Consider the following 24089-nt stretch of genomic DNA (forward strand, 5'->3'; position numbering starts at 1 on the left):
AAGAGAAAATAAAAAAAAGAACTTTAAAAAAACTGTAAATAGAAGTTTGGATCCCAGTGAAATGTCAAAATCTGAATAGTCAGAGCAATTGTAATGAGTGGCAGATTTTGGTGAATGGGTAGAGAACTATTTGTTCTTTAATAATCAAAATACTTAGAGAAATATCAGAGACTTTCATTTTAAACCACAAGAATAAAAGGAGATTGAGGTTAAACACTGGAAAATATTTTTAATAGATATTCAGCTTATAGGAAATAGTTCATCTGAGAAAACCTTGGAATATTTATTGTGGGAGCCAGCGGTGGTTAAGAACAGATTAGAAAACTATCTGTAGAGATAGAATTAGATATTTTTTTCTAACCAACTCTGGGACCTTGGGGCCTTTTACAAACCTACTTTTCTATAAACCTTTGTTAGGAAGGCCAGAGAGTGGGAATGCCCTGTCGGGGAAGTGTGTGGGGAGGCTTACCACTGTGCTTTTCACGAGGCAGTTTCAAACTCTTTCCCCACGTGGGAGCTACTGCAGTAAAGCTTGCAAGGTCAGCAATACAGTTAAAACATTTGGTAATTTTTCAAACAGTATGATTAGGAATCTTGTAGCTAAGAATCCTAATTTCATTTGATGTTCACTAGTCAGTTCAAGATTCTGAAACTCGGCTCCACATATCAGAGTGTGAGACACTACGGGGAACACACATGTTCAGGAAATAATTGGAGTGCCCTTTATGAAGTACAAACATGGGATAGTTATGACTGCTTTCTGTGGCTGGCTGGACTTGAGAAATGAAGTCGGGCGCCTGGGTGGCTCAGTCGGTTAAGCGACTGCCTTTGGCTCAGGTCATGATCCCAGGGTCCTGAGATCGAGCCCATATCAGGCTCCCTGCTCTGCGGGGAGCCTGCTTCCCTCTCCCACTCCCCCTGCTTGTGTTCCCTCTCTCACTGTGTCTCTCTCTGTCAAATAAATAAATAAAATCTTAAAAAAAAAAAAAAAAGAAATGAAGAAAGTCATATTTAATTTCAGGACTTAATAGATTAGGATGCTTGACGGACAATGGGTACAGTTAAAATTGTTGAATATTGATTCATTATTAATATCATTTAAAGTCTGAATCTTATGACGTATACTACTGTTAAATCTCATATAACAGTTGTTTGGCAAACATCACGAGGCACACCCTTTCTGCCACAGGGTCAGAGAGTTGCAGAGACTGGTTATGAGCCTCATAAAACAATGGATTGCTCCTGTATAAATAAGCAACATGTTACTGATATAGGGACAATATCAGGGTCGGAGCCCTGGTGGGGAGATGGCCTAGAGATTAAGTGGGGAAGATAAGAGAGCAGAGTTTTGACTTCTGTGGTAACTCTAAGGGTAGGCAGTACAAGGTTCCCTGGGGTGAGGGGAGTACTTTCCAAAGACCCAAAGAGAGAAAACTCACACATAAAATTCTACTCTTTCAGAATCAGACCTCAACCTCTGAGAGGTGTAGGTCAGCTAGATGAAGAGAATGGAACTTAAACTGAGCACATGTAATAATAACATCACAATAGGAGCCAAGGCAGCGGCAACAAAGTAGGTGCCTGTTAGGTAGGTCCCGTTGTGGATGCAAAAAATACCCAGAAGACACATTCCCTCTCCACCAGGCAGTCACAACCAGGTTGAGGAGGAAATTATAAACACACAAAAGGGTAAAATAACTGAAGACAGAAGACAGGCAGGAAGTAATTGTAAAATAATCAAGACATATATTAATCTCAGCCTGCCAACAAAATATGTAATCTTGGGTAATTCGCCTAACTCAAAAAATATTTGTGAAATGAATAATCTTTTCAGAATCATGATTTCTTCAGCCAAAGTTACTTTTCAGATACAAAAAATCTTTTTTCAGAGCTACTCGACAAAACTGTGATATAGACAAAAAATGTCACATGCAGGGTTATTATAATTTTTCCAGCATTGAGGTATCATTGGCAAATACCAAATTGTAATATACTTAAGGTATAAAATGTGATGATTTACGTATACGTTGTGAAATGATGACCACAATTAGGCAAATTAACACTTCCATCACCTCACATAGTTATGATTTTGTTTTTGTGATGGGAACAATTAAGATAAACTTACCCAGCAAATTTCAAGCATAAAATATAATATTATTAACTACATTCATCATATTATACATTATATCCCTGGAACTTATTCACCTTATAACTGAAAGTCTGTAGCCTCTGACCAATATCTGTCCATTTCCCTCTGCCAGTAGCCCCTGGCAACCACTGTTCTACTCTCTCCTTTTGAGCTCAACTTTTTTAGATTCCAAATATAGGTGAGATCACACAGTATTTATCTTTCTGTATCCGGCTTACTTCACTTAGCATAATGTCCTCTGGGTTCATCCATGTTGTTGGAAGTGGCAGGATTTCCCTCTTGTATTATGTGTGTGTATACATTACATTGTATACATACAAGAAATATATACAGATACACATACACTGAATATACATACACAATGGAATATTACTTCTACCACATTTTCTTTATCCCTTTATCCACTGACAGATACTTAGATGGTTCCATATCTCGGCTATTATAATTAATGCTGCATTAAACGTGAGAGTATAAATATCTCTTTGAGATACTGATTTCATTTCTTTGGCCATATACCCAGAAGTGGAATAACTAGATCGCATAGTTTTTGAGGGACCGCCACACTATTTTCCATAATGGCTGTACCACTTTACATTCTTACCAACCCAGTGTACAAAGGTTCCCTTTTCTCCACATCCTCACCAATACTTGTTATCTCGTCTTTTTGATAAAAGCCATTCTAACAGGGATGAGGTGATAGCTCATTGTAGTCTTATTTTGCATTTCGTTGACGACTAGTGACATCATTTTCATATATCTGCTTGCCATTCCTACATCTTCTTTGAAAAAAGTCTAGTCAACCTCTTTGCCCATCACCCATTGAACCCATTACCCCCCTCCCCCACTGCCCACTTCCCTCCCCTCTAGTAACCATTAGTTTGTTCTCTATGGTTAAGAGTCTATTTTCTGGTTTGGCTCTCATTCCCCACCCCCCATACCCAGGTTCATCGGTTTTGTTCCTTAAATTCCACATGTAAGTGAAATCATAGGGTATTGTCTTTCTCTGACTTATTTTGCCTAGCATAATGCTCTCTAGCTCCATCCATATTGCTGCAGATTTCATTCATTTTTATGGCTGAGTAATATTCCATTTTACACACACACACACACACACACACACACACACCACATCTTTTTTTATTCATTCATCAGTCAATGGACACTTGCATTTATCCATAATGTGGCTACTGTTGATAATGCTGTTATAAACATCAGGGTACATATATTCCTTCAAATCTATATTTTTGTATCCTTTGGGTAAATAACCTAGTAGTGCAATTGCTAGGTCATAGGGTAGTTCTATTTTTGACTTTTTGAGGAGCCTCCATACTGTACTCCAGAGTGACTGCACCAGTCTGCATTCCCACCAAAAGTGTAGGAGGGTTCCCCTTTCTCTCCCCAGCCTCGCCAATACCTGTTATTTCCTATGTTGTTAATTTTAGCCATTCTGAGAGGTGTGAGATGATATCTCACTGTAGTTTTGATTTGTATTTCCCAGATGATGAATAATGTTGAGCATCTTTTCATGTGTCTGTGGGCCATCTGTATATCTTCTTGGAAAAATGTCTATTTATGTCTTCTGTCCATTTCTTAACTGGATTTATTGGTTTTTGGGTGTTGAGGTTCATAAGTTCTTTATATATTTTGGATATTAACTCTTTATCAGATATGTCATTTGCAAATATCTTCTCCCATTATAAAGGTTGCCTATTAGTTTTGTTGTTTCCTTTGCTGTGCAGAAGGTTTTCATCTTGATGAAGTCCCAATAGTTTATTTTTGCTTTTGTTTCGCTTGCCTCTGGAGACATGTCTAGTAAGAAGTGGCTATGGCCAAGTCAAACAGGTTGCTGCCTGTGTTCTCTAGGATTTTTATAGTTTCCTGTCTCACATTTAAGTCTTTCAGCCATTTTGAATTTATTTTTGTGTATGGCGTAAGAAAGTTTCATTCTTCTGCATGTTGTTGTCCAGTTTTCCTAACACCTTTTGTTGAAGAGATTTTTTTTTCCATTGGATATTCTTACCTGCTTTGTCAAAGATTAGTTGACTATATAGTTGTGGGTTCATTTCTGGATTTTCTATTCCATTCCACTAATCAATGTATCTGTTTTTGTGACAGTACCAAACCGTTCTGATTATTACAACTTTGAATTGTGATGCCTCCAGCTTTGTTTTTCTTTTTCAAGGTTGCTTTGGCTATCTGGGGTCTTTTGTGGTTCCATACAAATTTTAGGATTGTTTGTTCCAGCTTGGTCTTTGCCCAGTTTTTATTTATTTATTATTTTATAATAATTATTATTTTTTTGCTTTGGAATTGTATAAGTTCCTTGCAAATATGCAAATATTTTCTCTCATTCCAGAAAAGACTGCCTTTTCATTTTGTTGATGATTTCCTTTGCTATGTAGAAGCAATTTGATGTAGCCCACTTACTGATTTTTTTTGTTTCCTGTGCTTTTAGTGTCATATCAAAAAAAATCACTGCCAAGACCAATGTCAAGGAGCTTTTTTCCAATATTTTCTTCTAGGAGTTTTATAGTTTCAGGTCTTATGTTTAGATATTTAATCCATTTTGAGCTAATATTTGAATATGGTGTAAGATAAGGGCCAAATTTTATTCTTTTCCATGCGGATATTCAGTTTTCCCAACAATTTATTGAAGACTATCCTTTCCCCACCACATAGCCTTGGTGTTTTTGTCACACTGTATTTGTGTGAGCTTATTTCTGGGCTCTCTATTCTGTTCTATTAGTATATGTTTCTTTTTATGCCAATATCGTACTGTTTGATTACTCATAGCTTTGTAACAGTTTGAAATCAGGAAATGTGATGCCTTCAGCTTCATTCTTCATAAGATTGCTTTGGCTATTTGAGGTCTTTTGTGTTCCCACATCAATTTTAGGATTTTTCTATGAAAAAAGTATGAAGGAACAAATTATCTTTTATTTATTTTATTTGTTATTTTATTTTATATTTTATTTTTTTAAAGATTTTATTTATTTATTTGACAGAGACAGAGATAGGGAGAGCAGGAACACAAGCAGGGGGAGTGGGAGAGGGAGAAGAAGGCTTCCCGCTGAGCAGGGAGCCCGATGCGGGGCTCGATCCCAGGACCCTGGGATCATGACCTGAGCCGAAGGCAGACGCTTAACGACTGAGCCACCCAGGCGCCCCTATTTTTTATTTTTTTAAAAGATTTTATTTATTTTTTGACAGAGAGAGAGACAGTGAGAGAGGGAACACAAGCAGCGGGAGTGGGAGAGGGAGAAGCAGGCTTCCTGCTGATCAGGGAGCCCGATGTGGGGCTCCATCCCAGGACCCTGGGATCATGACCTGAGCCAAAGGCAGACACTTAACCCACTGAGCCACTCAGGTGCCCCCGAAGGAACAAATTATCTTAAGATGTAACAAACATAACCTTCTCTGCAGATAGCATTTACTTAAAACAATAGTTGCATTTTAGCAATTTGCAATCAAATGACTTTCTTGTTAGAGTATACCCCTTTCTCCTTATTCCAGCAATTGTTTGTTTGGTTTTTGGTACTTGTATTTTTAAAACAATGTTATTGAGATATATTTTACATATCATAAAATCCACATTTTCAAGTCTACAGTTCAGTGATTTTTAGTAACTTTACCAGTGGTCTAGCTATTACCATAAATCAGTTTCAGAACATTTTCATTCCACCAAATAAGGTCCCTCAGGGCATTTACATTAATCTCTGTCCCTCCCTGGTCCCCCAGCCCCAGCCCCAGACAATCACAACTCAACTTGCTATTTCTTTAAATTTGCCTTTTCTGGACTTTTCATATAAATGGAATCATACAATACATGGTTTTTTGAGTCTTCATTCTGACTTTATAGAAAAAAACTAGAGATTTTCCTTTGGCCTTTAAGAAAATCACACATTTAAAGAAATACATTGCCTTTCAAAAAGACCATTACAATAAATAGTATTTAACAACTAAAAACCTAAAAATATTAATTCTGTTCTCTATTTAAATTCTAAAGTTAAAAAAATCCTGAAAGTAATAAATATAGTGCTAGGAACATGAAAGGATCATTTATCTACTTTACATGTTGAAACAGATAGTAAGATGGCTATCCCTGAAGCTTCAAATTCTTTTAACATCTCAAACGTTACCTGTAATAGAACCTTTCCTTTTTCTTTTTGAGCATGGATATGTAACTTCCCCGTCCAGGAAAATTTTTAAGTGGCCTACTTCTTAACATACTAGTTAATGTTTACAGTTTTTCTTCCTCAGTATCTTTAAAAGGAATATCAGGTACACTGAAAGGAGCTGGAATGTTCCAGCCTTGCTTAAGGGATGCACTTGTCCAATAACCTCCTGATTTCTGTGAGTGCCTCTAACCCACCAAACTTGTACACTGTACTTACACTGTGGAGGACAGGCATGGACTCCTGTGAAGCGGGCATGCCAGATCAGAAATTATGCTTTTCAGTCTACCATGAATTTTAGTAACACACACATCTTAATTACAAAAAAGCTTCTTCTTCTTTTTTTTTTTTTTTAAGAGAAGAAGAGAGAAGGTGGGGTGAGGGGGGAGAGAGAGAATTCTGAGCAGGCTTCACGCCTAGCACAGAGCCTGATGTGGGGCTGGATCTCACAATCCTGAGATCATGGCCTGTGCTGAAATGAAGAGTCGGATGCTCAACCAACTGAGCCACACAGGCTCTCCTACAAAAAAGAATTCTTGGGTGCCTGGGTGGCTCAGTCGGTTAAGCATCTGCTTTCGGCTCAGGTCATGATCCCAGTGTCCTGGGATTGAGTCCTGCATCGGGCTTCCTGCTCCGCGGGGAGCCTGCTTCTCCTTCTCCCACTCCCCCTGCTTGTGTTCCCTCTCTTGCTGTGTCTCTGTCAAATAAATAAATAGAATCTTAAAAAAAAAAAAAAAAAAAAAGAATTCTTAACAGTATTTTAGTAACTGCTGCTGTGAGTTTTAGAAAGCTAATGCTTTCACTGAATTAAGTATTTCTCTTTGGCTTAGAATTCAGTATAAAATAGAGCATTCCACTGAACTCTAACAAAATCAAGAGATACTTATCCTTAAGCTTTTTTCATTAAATCACTCCAATTGTGAGAGATTCTATGAGGATCAGAAAAATGATTGTTGTTTATACGATTATATCCTCAATGTCAATTTTTGACAATTGTAGAAATATAGAAAAAAATGATATTCATCTGAATAAATAATGTTCCAAGACAGAAATCAGCCAATAAGCAGTGATATCCAGCTCTTCTCTTGACTCACAAAACATTACATTTTATGTGTGTTACTCTCTCTGCTTTTATTTTTGCTGCCACCATCTGAAGACTAGAAAATAATGAACACATGCTACTAACGATTCATATTTCTACTACATCTTAAGAAGAAATGAGACTATACAGAAGAATTGAAACAAAGAAGAAAAAGACCAAAGTGAGACAACCTGGGGAAAAATACTGAATAAGGCCTCAACTCTAAACATTCAAAGTTATCAAAGCATACTGTTAGCCAAAAATCGCTCCTCAAAAGCCTGAGAAATCAGCCTTAACCTGCTGTTTAAAAATCACAGGACACTTCACCATTCTGGAAATCTCAGTACCAAAGGTTCTTTCTTGGTTGTTAACTGATATGGTAACTCTGCTGAAAACCAAACGATGAAGTATAAATGTAGCGCACTGATTTTAAAGTGCAAACAGAATTTTTTTTTGTTTTGTAAAGTAAACCAAACTCACCAGATCATAGGTCAAACAAGAATAGATTTTGCTGAATTTTTTTTTTCTATTTTTCAAAGAGCAACTAAAAAATAAAATTTCAATACTAGGAAAAGCCCAGCTAAATGCTTCTTGACAATTCCTCAAAGTTCATAAACCAAAGTAAATCTTGTATTAGGGGCACCTGGGTGGCTCAGTTGGTTAAGCATCTGCCTTCAGTTCAGGTCATGATCCCAGGGTCCTGGGATCAAGCCCCACGTTGGGCTCTCTGCTCAGCAGGGAGTCCGCTTCTCCCTCTCCCTCTGTGCTCTCTCTCTCTCAAATAAATAAATAAATAAAATCTTTTAAAAAAACTTGTATTAGATAATGGGCGTACAGTAATATATTTAATACACATTGCCAATCTTACTGTTTTAAGACTAGTGCCACTAATGAACTGTTAAGGAAAAAAGTAGAAACACACACACTTTTAATTTATTTAAAATTTATGAACTAACCAATAACTTGTTCTGGAAAGTAACCGCAAATGGAAACCACCTCATATTCATTTTTGAAATGAAAATTGGCATAATATTCATTCTATTACTTCAAAGATACATAAAAGATTTAAAGTTTATTTTCAGTTAAATTTATTTTAATTATCTCCACCTGTCTTTTGACAATTTGTCTCACAATCTATTAAGAGGTATGTAAAAAGCAAAATCTCTGCATGGACACTATAGATTATGGATAGAGACGAGAACTTGGATGAGTCACTAGTGCATGACAGTGAGCAGCAAGGTTTCTATCTAAATCTTTAAGGTTGCCAAGTGTGAAGGAGTCAGTCTTCAAGGCCATACTTTATGAACTTAGAAAGTGTATAAAAAAATTCGTAAATATTAATGCACATTTGTTTCAACTGGAGATATGCTGACCAGTGGAACAAAGAGTTGCCAGAGCAACATTAGCTGTGCCTTCTCTCCATAATCGCACTTTTTTTTTAAAGATTTTGAGAGTGAGCGAGCGAGTGAGTGAGAGAGAGAACCAGCAGGGGGAGTGGCAGGGGGAGAGGGAGAAGCAGGCTTCCTGCGGAGCAGGGAGCCCGATGTGGGGCTCGATCCCAGGACCCTGGGATCATAACCTGAGCAGAAGGCAGACGCTTAACGACCGAGCCACCCAGGCGCCCCCTCTCACTTCTTGGTTTGTATCTCAGAAATACAAATTCATTCTCCAAACAGGAACCTCTTTTCTTGTTACCTTTAGGAGGAACAAACTTTTTTTTTTTTTCCCCTTTCATTTTCTGACTGGATGAATAAAAATAATGATATAAACAACTAAAATTTGCATTTTTCTTTTCATTGTTTCACATATAGTGTTCCTGGCATAATTCTCTGCCAAGTAATTTGGGAAGATAACATCTACACTAGCTCTTGTCACCCAGCCACTTGACCCTGATATTTAAACTAGAGAAAAAAACTTTAAAAAAGCCCAATGTTTCTATCTGTGTCCATTATTCTTTTTCAGAACTTTCCTCCCTGCCCGAGGCCAGTTCCTCCAAGGATGACAGCCTTGCCCCTCAGTGGTGAGGGCTGTGCACCGCACATGCCACCCCACTGCCCGCTTTGGCACAGCGGCCCACCAGGGGCACAGCCTGCCTTCCTGGTTTCCGAATTCCCTCCGGACACCTTGTTCCATGATCTCCCAGCTTATAAATCAGCTTCTTTCCCTCCATGGACTCTGCCTGTTACGCACACAAACCTGCCTACATTTCAGTCATTATTATAATACCCCAAACGGAGTCAAACAAACAAACAAAGCAACCCCAATCCTTTCTGGACCGAGTCCACCCCTGGAAGCAATAGCCTGTTCTCCGCCCTCCCTCAAAGCACAGGCTTGTCGGCCTGCCCCATCTCGGAGGCTGGCAGGTGGTAGTGGATCGGCTGCATGGCCTTCTCGCTAGTCTCCCACCAGCACCCTCAACCTCTCCTTCTGCACTGGTGCCACAGGAGCTTCTCGAAAGTCCACGTCTGCTTAGATCATTTGCTGCCTTAGATTCCTGCAATCACGTTCTGTCATTTTCAAGAGAAAATCCAAACTCTTTAGTATGGGGGATAGTTTTTCACGATCTGATCTATTCAGCTCAGTCTCTTAGCCCGCCTCTAGCCTCGCCTACGTTCTCAACTCCAGGCATCCCGAACCCACGGCTGCACCTGCAGTTCTCCAAGCTGTCCTCCCCACCCTGTGTGCCCTGGCACCTGCCTTTTTTCTTCCAGGAGCACCCTTATCTCGATTCCCCTGCCCAGGAAACTTCTACTTATTCTACTAGTGCTAGCTCACAAGGCATCCTCTTTCTGAAACCTCTCTGACCCTCCTCACCCAACGTGGTCTCTACCCTTCCTCTGGCCTCACACAGCACCTTGTGCCCTGCTTGGAAGCTCTTTAAGAGCACCAGAATCTTAGGACTTTTTCACCAGCCCATTTCCCACTGCTTGGACCATGATGGGCACCTGGTGTATGTGTGCTTAATAATCATATCAATTTTTATTCACTTTTCCTCTGTCTCCCCAAGTGCAGGACTTGTCTCTCATTGTCTGAATTGCCAGCACCAAGCAAGTAAATGCCACATAACTAGATCTCCGTAAAGATGAACAACTGTTGAAGGAACCAACAGTATAACTTCCTCCAAACTCTCCTTGTCCCATTGATCCTGCAGGTGATAAAAGATTGTTTTGCCTAATATACCAACTTATCATGGTTCCCATCACCTACCCCACTTAGCTGAAACTTTCACTGGCTTCCTAGTACCTGTAGGATGAAGCCCAGGTCCCTTGCTTGGTTCTTTTGCATAGAAATGCACTTTCCTTGACCTTCACACACTCTCTCCTCCTCCTTCACATCTTAGCTTAGGCTTTCCCTGCCTACTCAAACTAAAATTGTCTCTGTGTGAGTCTGTGACATTAACCTGATTTAATTTCTGAATACCCCCACTTATTAGAGCTGAAATGATCTTCATAGGCTTTTTTTTTTTTTTCCTGAGTGTTTTCTTATTGCCCCCTTCACTAAAATATAAGGTCCATAAACACAGGGCCCTGGTTGGCTTTGTTCAATGCTATATCCCCTGTCTGACTTGGCCCCACTCCATTTTCCCAGCCTTACCTCCAACCAATTCCCCACATGACACCTGTTTGCTATTTCCCAAATACTTCCTGATGGGGCCTTCTTTTTCTTCCTATTTAAATTCTCTTCATCTTTTACAGAAATTCCCTCTTTCATAATGCAATCCAAAGTGGTATGCTCTTAACTGTATTATTTATCTGTTTAATGTCATAAATATCTTTCAATTTTCTAGAGCTCTCTGTCTTGTAATGGATTTAAGAAATAGGTTTTAAGTTATAACAAAAGATTAAAAATTCTTAAAAGGAAAAATTCTATATGCTAGGAGTTAATAAGATTCAGACCCATCTCACCTATTTTAAGAAAACTGGAGGCCTTCTTCAAGTATACCAAAGAGGTTTGCTTTCAGGCATAATTTGCAACATAATAGCTAAAAGGCTATATTCCAAATTTGTTAGTGACAGTTGGTCCTAGTAACAACTCAGAAGTTTATTTTAATTGCAAATAATATTGGCCACTGAACATACTATGAAAAGGAAACCAAAAAGTAACTCTTGCAACTTTTAACTCTGGGCCTAGCATAGTCCAACTGACTAGATAATTTGTCTAAAATACAAACAAAAAAATAAATGTAAATAAAATATAACAAACCACAAACACTTCTAGTGATAAGAACTTTTAGTCAAAAACATGTGGGCCTAAACATCAGAGCAGACAATACAACATATAACATGTAAACAAAAGAAACATGCCAACCTGGATACCAACTTTGCAACATTAGCATCCTCTGCTGAATTCATGTCATCCCAGCAGGGTTTTCTACGACTTAGCCGCAGGCTGACCTGAGGAACGCCATCACATAGCTCTGGTTGTGGAACTCTGTGGGCCTGAATAGACCCCTCACTCCTGGATTTGGGGATCTAGAAAATAAAATTTAAAAGACAGAGAAAGAGAGATTTTAAAGATCTTTCAAATTACGTTATTGAAGATGATTTATTCTGATTTATTAGTAACCTATTAATAATATTCTAGAAAAATATAAACCTAGTACAGAATTTAAAATACTTAAAAGAACTGTCAAATGGCAAGGGGCACAGGGAAGGGGAGAAACCAATACTTCCAAGGGGAACTTTCAAACCATACACAGCCCACGTCCCTCTCCTGGATTCTCATACAAATCTTCCCCAGGCTCACCCGCCCTCCCCCCCGCTGCCCTGCCAGAATAACATTCTGTGTAATGACAGATTATGACAGTATATCTGACTGGCAACTTGGAGTGAGGGAAAGAAGAAATAGGAAAAAGGCAGGGGAAAAAAAAGGGCCGAGAACCACTGAAATGAAGGATGCCAATGTCAGAAAGGCATCCAGAAATAGTTACTACTATCAAGCAAAATACACACCAGTTCGCTAATAGTTTCTGTTGTAATCTTCTTTTATAGGGCAAAGTATGGCCTAATACATTTTTAACTAAGGAAATATCTAGGAAAAAACCCACCTTTTTGGTTCTTTTATATCTCTGGAAGCATGGGCCACAGAGTGCCAAATGAACACTGGTGTACTGACGTCTCTTATCAGAAGTTATGTGCTCCTTCCAATCCCAGAAATACCCTCATGCTTTTATATTAGATCAGAAAGAATGTGAATACAACCCATGTCCTTATTCTAAAATTGTATAAAAATCATGTGAGAGTTTCAGGAAAGATTGAAACCCTTGGATCAATTGTATTTATGATACTGGAAGCTTTTTCTCATCTCTAAGCTTTCTTATGCTTGTCCTTCAACTGGAATGTCATCTGTTCATCACTGGCTACTCACCAACTGCCTAGGACCAAACCAAATCTTAACTTCCTTTGAGGTTGAGATAAGAATCCACTGCCCACAGAGCTTCTCTAATTAACCTCAGGTCTTTTTTTTTTTTTTTTTTTTAAGATTTTATTTATTTATTTGACAAAGAGAGACACAGTGAGAGAGGGAACACAAACAGAGGGAGTGGGAGAGGAAGAAACAGGCTTCCCACTGACCAGGGAGCCAGATGCGGGGCTCGATCCAGGACCCTGGGATCATGACCTGAGCCGAAGGCAGACGCTTAATGACTGAGCCACCCAGGCACCCCTTAACCTCAGGTCTTAATAACCTTTCCCAACTTTGAATTCCTATAATACACCACCACAAAATCTACACTTGATTTCATGTCATCTGATACCTTCACCTTAGATGTTTTATATTTCTAGGTTATATGGCTTCAACCAGATGCCTGGAGACAGAGATTATAGTCTCACACTCTTCCTCTTTTTCCCCTCCCCCCCTCCCTCTCTTCATCTTACGTATATTATTATTTTTAACGTTTGAGCCATCAAGTTTAGCAAAGTTTTGAACCCATTAACACTTATTGTCAGACAATACAGTCTTCAACTACAAGATATTCCCAAGACAGTGACTGACAAAGAAACTAGGATAACAGGCAATTAAAAAAAATAATACAGGGATAATTATAAACATAAATATTTAATAAAGTCATACCTCTATGAGGATTACATAAAAATAACATTTGAAAATAATTTAGCAAATAGTTATATTTAACACAGAGCAAAGTAAACACTCAGTAAAAACTAGCTTTTATTAACATTGTTGTTATGTGAAATTTGCCCAAATCTGATGATTACTAATAAATTGTTCCAATGCATTTCTCTGTAGAACTTTTATAAGATCATGAAAATCAAGGAAAACAAGGCAAATTTTTTTTTAAAATTATGAACTATAGTTCATTGAGATATTTGCCAAGACTACTTATGAAAGAAATATTAGGGGCACCTGGGTGGCTCAGTCAGTTGAGTGTCCAACTCTTGATTTTGGCTGAGGTCCTAATCTCAGAGTCCTGGGATCGAGCCTGGCATTGGGCTCCAGGCTCAGCGAGAAGTCTGCTGAGATTCCCTCTCTCCCTCTCTCTCTGCCCCTCCCCCCGCTTGTGCTCACTCTTTCTCTACCTTTCTAGAATAAATCTTTTTTAAAAAAGAAATATTTAGATAAACAGCAAGAGAACATCTGAAAAGTACAAATATATACTATTTATATATTTCATAAAGGGGCTCCTTTTGCATGTGGCTATTTTTCATAAGAGTAGGCAAGAAAAATAAACACACTGAAAAAGCAGTAAGATTTCAAACTAGTTAGCTAAAAAAAATCTCATACCCAGACTTAATTCTCTCAATATTAAAACAAATACAAGAGCAGTTGTTTGGCAACATTTCATGGTGTTAAAAAGTTCAGTGATAATTTGGGGGTTCTAAATTCAATTGTTTACGCAGTGGAGAAATAGTCTAAGGTAAAAAGGCAATATGCAACTGATTCCATTTTGTCAGTTTATATTAAAATAGACTACATAATGCAAATCACTTAAAACTCAGATACCAGAAACTACATCAGCAACATTATCAAAGTATATTTTTGTGATGATTTAATCTCTATAGAAATAAAATAGACATGATTATCATTAATCATGAACTTCAAAATATAAACTCATAATTAATATATACCAAAGTAGTACAAAGAACTGAATTTGTGCAGAACATGAAAATACCACATGAAGTTTGAGAGAACAAAATTGTTAGAAAAAAATAGCTCAGTAACTGTAAGACTACTAGAACTGTAGTGCATATACACACACACACACACACACACACACACACACACACATACATACCTATATATTTTTAAAGGAATGCATGTTTTTAAAGGGGATTAAAAGTCTTGAAAATATACCTTGAGGACTGTACATTTTCATTACAGAAATGACTGTAGGAAAAATAGAGTGATAAAATTTTAAAACCTGTTACCTTACTGATGTATGAACTTTGAGAAAAGGAAAGAGATCACTTTCTTTGCCTTAGCTGGAACTGAGATTTTTAGAAACACATGATTTGAGCCTTGGCCTTATTGGGTAGGTAGGAGGGATAGTTTTATTTTTATGCTCTGGGTATCCATCTCAGATTGTGTAAAGTTCAGTGGTTGACTTTGAGATGGTACTCAAGGCTCCTTTCATCATAACTCTCTGAGGAGGAACAGGACCTCAGTCATCCAAGGCCAAGGATACAAGGAGACATGTTATTACAATGTAGCTTAAAGCAGTGGTTCTTACCAGGAGCCAGTTTTGTCTGGAGACATTCTTGGTTATCATGCTGGGGGTGAGGGTATGTGGTACTGGAGTCTAGTGGGTAGAGGCTAGGATTGTGACTAAACATCTTACAAGGCACAGGACAACCTGCCATGAAAAAGAGTTATCTGGCCCAAAATGTTAGCAGAGCTGGAGCTGAGAAACCCTGCTTCAGGGAACATAAGAAGAAACCTGTATTGATGCAACTCCTCTCTTTATATACTTTTCTTCTGGTTCCACCCTCCCTTTTTTGCCAATTGGCATGTTAAGATGTAATGGGCCCAGATAGGTTTAGCAGAAATGGGCCAAGGAGGTCACCTAGACCTGCTCTGTCTAATCAAGGGCTGTTCCTGATTCCATGAGGTTCAGCCAAGCTCTGTGGGGCAGGGACTCCAAATAGGACTAAAAGCCTTACTCCGGGGCGCCTGGGTGGCTCAGATGGTTAAGCGTCTGCCTTCGGCTCAGGTCATGATCCCAGGGTCCTGGGATCGAGTCCCGCATTGGGCTCTCTGCTCCTTGGGAGCCTGCTTCTCCCTCTGCCTCTCTCTCTCTCTGTCTCTCATGAATAAATAAATAAAATCTTAAAAAAAAAAAAAAATAATAAAAATAAAAATAAAAGCCTTACTCCGATAATGGAGCTAATGTGCTTGGAGAGACCCACCTGCAGCCTCCCTCATGATGTGTGGCTGCAGTAGGCAAACGACCAATGGTCTGAGATGCCAACAGGGGTGGCCAGCTTTCTCTTTCCACTGGAGATACCCATTTTTCACACCACATTTTGCTGCTCTATTTTTGTGATTTCTCCATGATAACTTCTGTTCTTGAAGGTGAAATCTATAAACGCCCCCAAACCATCTATAGAAAACATTTTGCTCAGAAGAATCTGCCATTGACTGAGTTAAGGATCTATGCACATGCTGTGTGATTTATGTGTACCACTGAAATACTAAGAACCCCAGGGATTGTAAAAAGAGCACATTCCATGAATGTATTTGCAGGCGCAGAACAGACTAACACAAGGAATTTGAGCTGCTTTAGATTTTGAGACGCCATGGGAATAGAAACACAAGAGTAACTTCTGACAATGTAAAATTAGGAAATATTCTCTTAGATGTTGTTGCTATTGTTATAGAGATTTAGTGAACATTTCTCTGTGTTAGGCATGGTTCCAAGAGATTTATGTCAGCTAATCCATTTAATTGTCACAACAACTCAAAGAGGCAGGGACTATTATTGTTACCATCTCACCAATGAGGAAACTGAGGCATCAAGAATGTGAGTTACCTGTCCCATTGAGTAAGGGGCAGAGCTATGAACCCAGAGAGTCAGGCCTCAGTACTTGTGCTTACCACTATTTTCTGTACTTGGTTACATGTGAAACATTAGAATTGCAAGAAGAAAAGGCACTTTTGGATGAAAGTCACATTACAGATTATCAGTTGATACCATAAAGCACATTAATTCCTGTGTAAGCAATACTCTTGTTTTAGACTCATTTATATTCATTTTCAAAACTTGTAAGTTAATTTTAAAAATAGCTATGGTATGGAAATGGGAAGACGGGGCAGGAAGCTTTTACTTGGAGCCAGGTGTCCTGGGACATGGGCTCAAGGAAGTCTCATCTTAAGATGCTCACAGAGAAGTCTGTACACCGTAGTAAGCTGAGGTCTCTTCACATCAACACAGTCCAACTGCTGTTTTACAAAGTTACTCATTCACATCCCTGACTTCAGGTCTTTTATCAGGAAAAAAAAACAGGCAGAAGTAACTGCAAACTGAGCAGTTTAGGAATTAAGATAGAAGACTTTCATAAATTTTTCTTCTATTAGCAATATAAAAATTTGCTTAAAAATTTTTGATCATTTTTAATTATCAAAATCAATGATCAAGCAATGAGAACGTTTATCATCCCATCCCCAAATGCAATCTTTTGGCTTCAAGTTCTTGCTAATTTAGAGGACAGGATTAAGCAGGGTGATGGGGCCTTAAAACAGGATGTTCTGGAAGATTATTCCAAAGGGATACCATGGACACTAGAAGGAATGCTGTGAAGCAGTGGTTCTTACCCAGGGGTGCATATCGGAATATCCTTTGGAGATTTTAAAAAGTACACCTACCTAAATTCATCCTACCACTCTACTTCTCAGTCTCAAGGAATATCTCTGAGATGGATGCTGGGTAGGTGTATTAAAAACAACAATAAAACACCTTAGAATAATATGTACTGCTGAATCAAAGTTTTTAAATTTGCCAAGAAGTAAATAGTTTCTCTTTGAGGGTTTTGAAAATAAATGTTAAGGCAAAAAAGATTAAATTAAATGAACATTAACTGAATTGTTTGATTATAGCTGGTCATATTAAGTTTCATGTTTATATCAGAAAAATTAGGTGGAAAATTAAGAAATTAGATGTTTATTTTAGAACCACTCAGTTTTGGGGACCTGGGTGGCTCAGTTGGTTGAGCATCTGCCTTCGGCTCAGGTCATGATCCCAGAGTCCTGGGATCAAGCCCCACATCGGGCTCCCTGCTCAGTGGGGAGCCTGCCTCTCCCTCTGCCCCCCCTGCCCCCCGCTTGGATGCACTCTCTCTGACAAATAAATAAATAAAATCTTAAAAAAATAAAAAACAAAACAAAACAAAAAACCACTCAGTTTTTGAACTGAAGAGAGATCTACTCCAATTGCCTTATTTCAAAAATGAAATCCAGGGATTCAGAGAACTGAAATGAGCTGCCCAAGATTGTATAGATAGTGGGAAAGTCGGCTATTAAGACTTTTCTCCTGGCCAAAGTGACAGTGAAAAATAAAGTAATAACATGTAAAATCCAGGGCAAACGGAATGATCAGTGGTAGTTCAGGGAGGCCACATGCCTGCTGTGACCCAGAAGGAAAGCAGATGGCAACACCTTGGGCCAGGAGCACACTGCAACAGTGTGGAGTTGGAAGCTACCTCATAGAGTCTCATCACCAGCCCCAGCCTGATGTGAAGGTTTTGTTTATTTCAGAAAAATACATTTCTATCTTGTTTAAGTTGATGTTGTTTGGGGTTTATTTATATGCAAGGAACCCTAATCCAAACTGATGTAACATTTTGCTCAAATACTACTTTATCAGTAAAGCCTTCTTTGACACTATATAATATTCTCCCTTATGCTCTACTCCCCTTTACCTTGACCTTGCTTTCTTTATCTCCACTGCACATAATGCCATCTGACATACTGTATATTTATGTTTATTTATTTGTTGTCTTTTCCCCCTAACCAGACATAAGTTCTAGGAAAGCAGGAGCCCTCATGGGTTTGTGTTACAAACATGGTGGGATGCAGGGATGGCCAGGGGAGGGCCACAGAGGGGCACGGCCCATCTTAAAGGAAAACCCAACTGCTTACTTTTACTGGGTTAAAATGTAGTCACATGGTGACACACTGCTGCCTGGGAAGTTAGGGAATGTAGTCTTATAGCTGTATATCAATGTACCCAGCCAAGGAAGGGAGGGAGAATAGCTCTTGGGAGGCCACTAGCAGTCTTGACCACAGATATAAAAAAAAATAATAATAATAAAGAAGTGTCTGAAAAGGATGTCTGGGGAGGAGCATTCCAGATAGAGAAAAGAGCAGAGCAAAGTCCTGAGGAAGAAGCATGATTCCCAAGTCTGAAGAACAGCAAGGAGGTCACTGTGGCTGGAGCTGAATGAATACAAACATTGGCAAGAGATGAGGTCAGTGATGTAGCAGAGGGCCCAGATCATGTATACTTAAAGACTTTGGTTTTTACTCTGAGCAAATAGAAAATTTTTGGAAACATGTTGAGGAGAGAAGTAACATGTCTGACTTTCATTTTAAAGGGGTCCTTACTGGTTCATGGGGGAAAAGACTGTAGAATGGTCAGAGCAATGCAAGCAGACCAACTAGGAAGTCATGGAGATGCTCGTGGCTTGAATCCAGGAGCTGGGGAGAAAACTTTAGATTCTGGTTGTATCCTGAATGTGGAGGCAACAGGATTAGCTGATGCACTGGACATGGGGCAGGCAGGAGTCAAGAATGATGCCAAAATTTTTGGTCTGAGCACTGAAAGGATGAAACTGCCATCATGGAGTTAGAAAAGATAGCAGGAGGCACAGATTTTGTGGGTAAATCAGGAGTTTATAGCTTTGAACACGCTAAAAACTTTAATAACTTTGGACATTCATAGTTTGAGATGCACATAACATAGATGTAAATGTCATATAGGGAGTTGAATATAGTGGTTGGAGATGAGAAACTTCAACTGAAAATACAAGTTCGGGAGTCATCTATCAGTAATTGGTATTTAAAAACTAAGTAATTAGAAGAGGTCACCTAGGAAGTGAATCTAAATAGAGAAGGGAAGAGATCAGACTAAGAACTGATATCCAGAGTATGCTGAGCTTAGAGAGAAGACCCAGAGAGACTGAGGAATGGACAGTGAAGGAGAAGGAAAAACACAGAGAATGTCCTGAAAGGCAAGGGGAAAGGGTCTCAACAAGGAAGGGATATATACAGTTGCCATGTAATTCAGAAATTCTAAAACATATATCTACATATAGACTTGTACATGAATGCTCAGAGCAGCATTATTCACTATAGTCAAAAAGTGAAAACAATTCACACATCCATCAACTGATGTATGGATAAGCAAAATGTGTCTATCTGTACAATGGAATACTCCTCAGCTATAAAAAGGAATGAAATACTGATGCATGCTATAACATTGATGAATCTCAAAAATATTATGCTAAGTGAAAGAAGGCAGACACAAAAGGACACATTATTCCATTTATATGAAATGTCCAGAACGCACAGATCTACAGCGACTGAGAGTAGCTCAGTGGCTGCCAGGAACTGACCAATGGGAAGTGACTGCAGATGGGTATGGGGTTTGTTTTTTGGAGTGATGAAATGTTCTGGAATTAAATGATGTAGACAGATGCACAACTCTGTAAATATACTAAAAATTACTGAACTCTAACTTTAAAAGTTAATTTTATGGTATATAAATTATATCTCAGTAACACTGTTATTTAAAAAAGGAAGGTATGATCAAGTGCATCATATGCTGCTGACAGGGTGAAGAGGATGAAAATTGAGAACTGGGGGTGGGGGGTGGGGAGGAGCAAGAGGGCAGAGGAATAGGAGACCTAAATTTTATCTGGTCCCAGGAACTCAGCTAGATAGGGATCAAACCATTCTAAACACCTACGAACTCAACAGGAGATCGAAGAAAAGAATAGCAGCAACTCTCTGCACAGAAGCGGCCACTTTCTGGAAAGTCTCTTCTGATTTGTTTAGTGTATATTTTTCTGGGGTCGTTGTTACCCTGTTAGCATTTTGTTCTCCCATTCATCTATTCTCCTCTGGACAAAATGACAAGATGGAAAAAATCACCTCAAAAAAAAAGAACAAGAGGCAGTACCGACTGCCAGGGACCTAATCAATACCGTCATTAGTAAGATGTCAGAACTAGAGTTCAGAATGATGATTTTAAAGATACTAGCTGGGCTTGAAAAAAGCATGGAAGATATTAGAGAAACGCTTTCTGGAGAAATAAAAGAACAAAAATCTAACCAAGTCAAAAATCAAAAAGGCTATTAATGAGGTGCAATCAAAAATGGAGGCTCTAACTGCTAGGATAAATGAGGCAAAAGAGAGAATTAGTGATATAGAAGACCAAATGATGGAAAATAAAGAAGCCAAGAAAAAGAGAGATAAACAACTACTGGATCACGAGGGCAGAATTCGAGAGAAAAGTGATACCATAAGACAAAACAATATTAGAATAATTGGGATCCCAGAAGAAGAAGAAAGAGAGAGAGGGGCTGAAGGTATATTGGAGCAAATTATAGCAGAGAACTTCCCTAATTTGGGGAAGGAAACAGGCATCAAAATCCAGGAGGCACAGAGAACCCGCCTCAAAATCAATAAAAATAGGTCAACACCCCAACATCTAATAGTAAAACTTACAAGTCTCAGAGACAAAGAGAAAATCCTGAAAGCAGCTCAGGACAAGAGATCTATAACCTACAATGGTAGAAACATTAGATTGGAAACAGACCTATCCACAGAAACCTGGGAGGCCAGAAAGGACTGGCATGATAGATTCAGAGCACTAAATGAGAAAAATATGCAGCCAAGAATACTGTATCCAGCTAGGCTGTCATTGAAAATAGAAGGAGAGATAAAAAGCTTCCAGGACAAACAAAAACTAAAGGAATTTGCAAACACAAAACCAGCCCTACAAGAAATATTGAAAGGGGTCCTCTAAGCAAAGAGAGAGCCTAAAAGTAACATAGACCAGAAAGGAACACAGACAATATACAGTAATAGTAACTTACGGGCAATACCATGGCACTAAATTCATATCTTTCAATAGTTACCCTGAATGTAAATGGGCTAAATGCCCCAATCAAAAGACACAGGCTATCAGATTGGATAAAAAAACAAGACCCATCAATACACTGTTTGCAAGAGACTCATTTTAGACTCAAAGACACCCCCAGATTGAAAGTGAGGGGGTGGAAAGTCATTTACCATGCTAATGGACACCAAAAGAAAGCTGGGGTGGCAATCCTTATATCAGACTAATTAGATTTTAAACCAAAGACTGTAATAAGAGATGAGGAAGGACACTATAGCATACTTAAAGGGTCTATGCAACAAGAAGATCTAACAATTGTAAATATCAATGCCCCTAACATGGGAGCAGCCAATTATATAAGCCAATTAATAACAAAAGCAAAGAAACACATCGACAACAATACAATAATAGAGGAAGACTTTAACACCCCCCTCACTGAAATGGACAGATCATCTAAGCAAAAGATCAACAAGGAAATAAAGACTTTAAATGACACACTGGATCAAATGGACTTCACAGATATATTCAGAACATTCCATCCCAAAGCAACAGAATACACATTCTTCTCTAGTGCCCATGGAACATTCTCCAGAAGAGAACACATCCTAGGTCACAAATCAGGTCTCAACCAGTACCAAAAGATTGGGATCATTCCCTGCATATTTTCAGACCACAATGCTTTGAAACTAGAAATCAATCACAAGAGGAAAGTTGGAAAGAACTCAAATACATGGAGGCTAAAGAGCATCCTACTAAAGAATGAATGGGTCAACCAGGAAATTAAAAAAGAATTTTAAAAAATTCATGGAAACAAATGAAAATGAAAACACAACTGTTCAAAATCTTTGGGATGCAGCAAAGGCAGTCCTAAGAGGAAAGTGTATAGCAATACAAGCCTTTCTCAAGAAACAAGAAAGGTCTCAAATACACAACCTAACACTACCTAAAGGAGCTGGAGAAAGAACAGCAAGTAAAGCCTAAACCCAGCAGGAGAAGAGAAATAATAAAGATCAGAGCAGAAATCAATGAAATAGAAACCAAAAGAACAGTAGAACAGATCAATGAAACTAGGAGCTAGTTCTTTGAAAGAATTAACAAGACTGATAAACCCCTGGCCAGACTTATCAAAAAGAAAAGAGAAATGACCCAAATAAATAAAATCATGAATGAAAGAGAAGAGATCACAACCAACACCAAAGAAATACACACAATTATAAGAACATATTATGAGCAACTCTATGCCAGCAAATTACATAATCTGGAAGAAATGGATACATTCCTAGAGATGTATAAACTACCAAAACTGAACCAGGAAGAAATAGAAAACCCAAACAGACCTATAACCACTAAGGAAATTGAAGTAGTAATCAAAAAAATCTCCCAACAAACAAGAGCCCAGGGCCAGATGGCTTTCCAGGGGGAATTCTACCAAACATTTAAAGAAGAATTAAGACCTATTCTGGAAATGTTCCAAAAAATAGAAATGGAAGGAAAACTTCCAAACTCGTTTTATGAGGCCACCATTACCTTGATCCCCAAACCAGACAAAGACCCCATCAAAAAGGAGAATTACAGACCAATATCCTTGATGAACATGGATGCAAAAATTCTCACCAAAATACTAGCCAATAGGATCCAACAGTACATGAAAGGATTATTCACCAGGACCAAGTGGGCTTTATCCCTGGGCTGCAAGGTTGGTTCAACACCCGCAAATCAATCAATGTGATACATTAATAAAAGAAAGAACAAGAACCATAGGATCCTCTCAATAGATGCAGAAAAAGCATTCGGTGAAGTACAGCATCCTTTCTTGATCAAAACTCTTCAGAGTATAGGGATAGAGGGTACATACCTCAATATCATAAAAGCCATCTATGAAAAACCCACAGCGAATATCATTCCCAATGGGGAAAAACTGAGAGCTTTCCCCCTAAGGTCAGGAACACGGCAGGGATGTCCACTATCACCACTGCTATTCAACATAGTATTAGACGTCCTAGCCACAGCAATCAGACAACAAAAAGAAATAAAAGGCAACTGAATCGGCAAAGAAGAAGTCAAACTCTCACTCTTTGCAGATGATATGATACTTTATGTGGAAAACCCAAAAGACTCCACTCCAAAACTGCCAGAACTCATACAGGAATTCAGTCAAGTGGCAGGATATAAAATCAATGCACAGAAATCAGTGGCATTCCTATACACCAACAACAAGACAGAAGAAAGAGAAATTAAGGAGTCGATCCATTTACAACTGTACCCAAAACCATAAGATACCTAGGAATTAATCTAACCAAAGAGGCAAAGAATCTGCACTCAGAAAACTATAAAATACTCATGAAAGAAAATGAGGAAGACACAAAGAAATGGAAAAATGTTCCATGCTCATGGATTGGAAGAACAAATACTGTGAAGATGTCAATGCTACCTAGAGCAATCTACACATTCAATGCAATGCTTGATGGGGATCAAAATACCATCCACTTTTTTCAAAGAAATGAACAAATAATCCTAAAATTTGTATGGAACCAGAAAAGACCCCAAATAGCCAGAGGAATGTTGAAAAAGAAAAGCAAAGCTGGTGGCATCACAATTCTGGTCTTCAAG

At 38.6% G+C, this 24089-nt stretch overlaps 1 protein-coding gene across 4 annotated transcripts in view; it reads right to left on the minus strand.

The window, feature by feature from the left end:
* The window catches only part of FAM13A (family with sequence similarity 13 member A), a 363045-nt gene that overhangs the window by 114825 nt on the left and 224131 nt on the right, over positions 1 to 24089 (minus strand). For all 4 annotated transcript variants that reach the window (XM_078068955.1, XM_078068954.1, XM_078068953.1 and 1 more), the window contains one exon: positions 11714 to 11877. In XM_078068955.1, the coding sequence (XP_077925081.1) occupies positions 11714 to 11877 (164 nt within the window). The remainder of the gene's footprint in view (positions 1 to 11713; positions 11878 to 24089) is intronic.

Source organism: Halichoerus grypus, chromosome 3, assembly GCF_964656455.1.
Source record: "Halichoerus grypus chromosome 3, mHalGry1.hap1.1, whole genome shotgun sequence".
In the NCBI taxonomy this organism is placed as follows: domain Eukaryota; kingdom Metazoa; phylum Chordata; class Mammalia; order Carnivora; family Phocidae; genus Halichoerus; species Halichoerus grypus.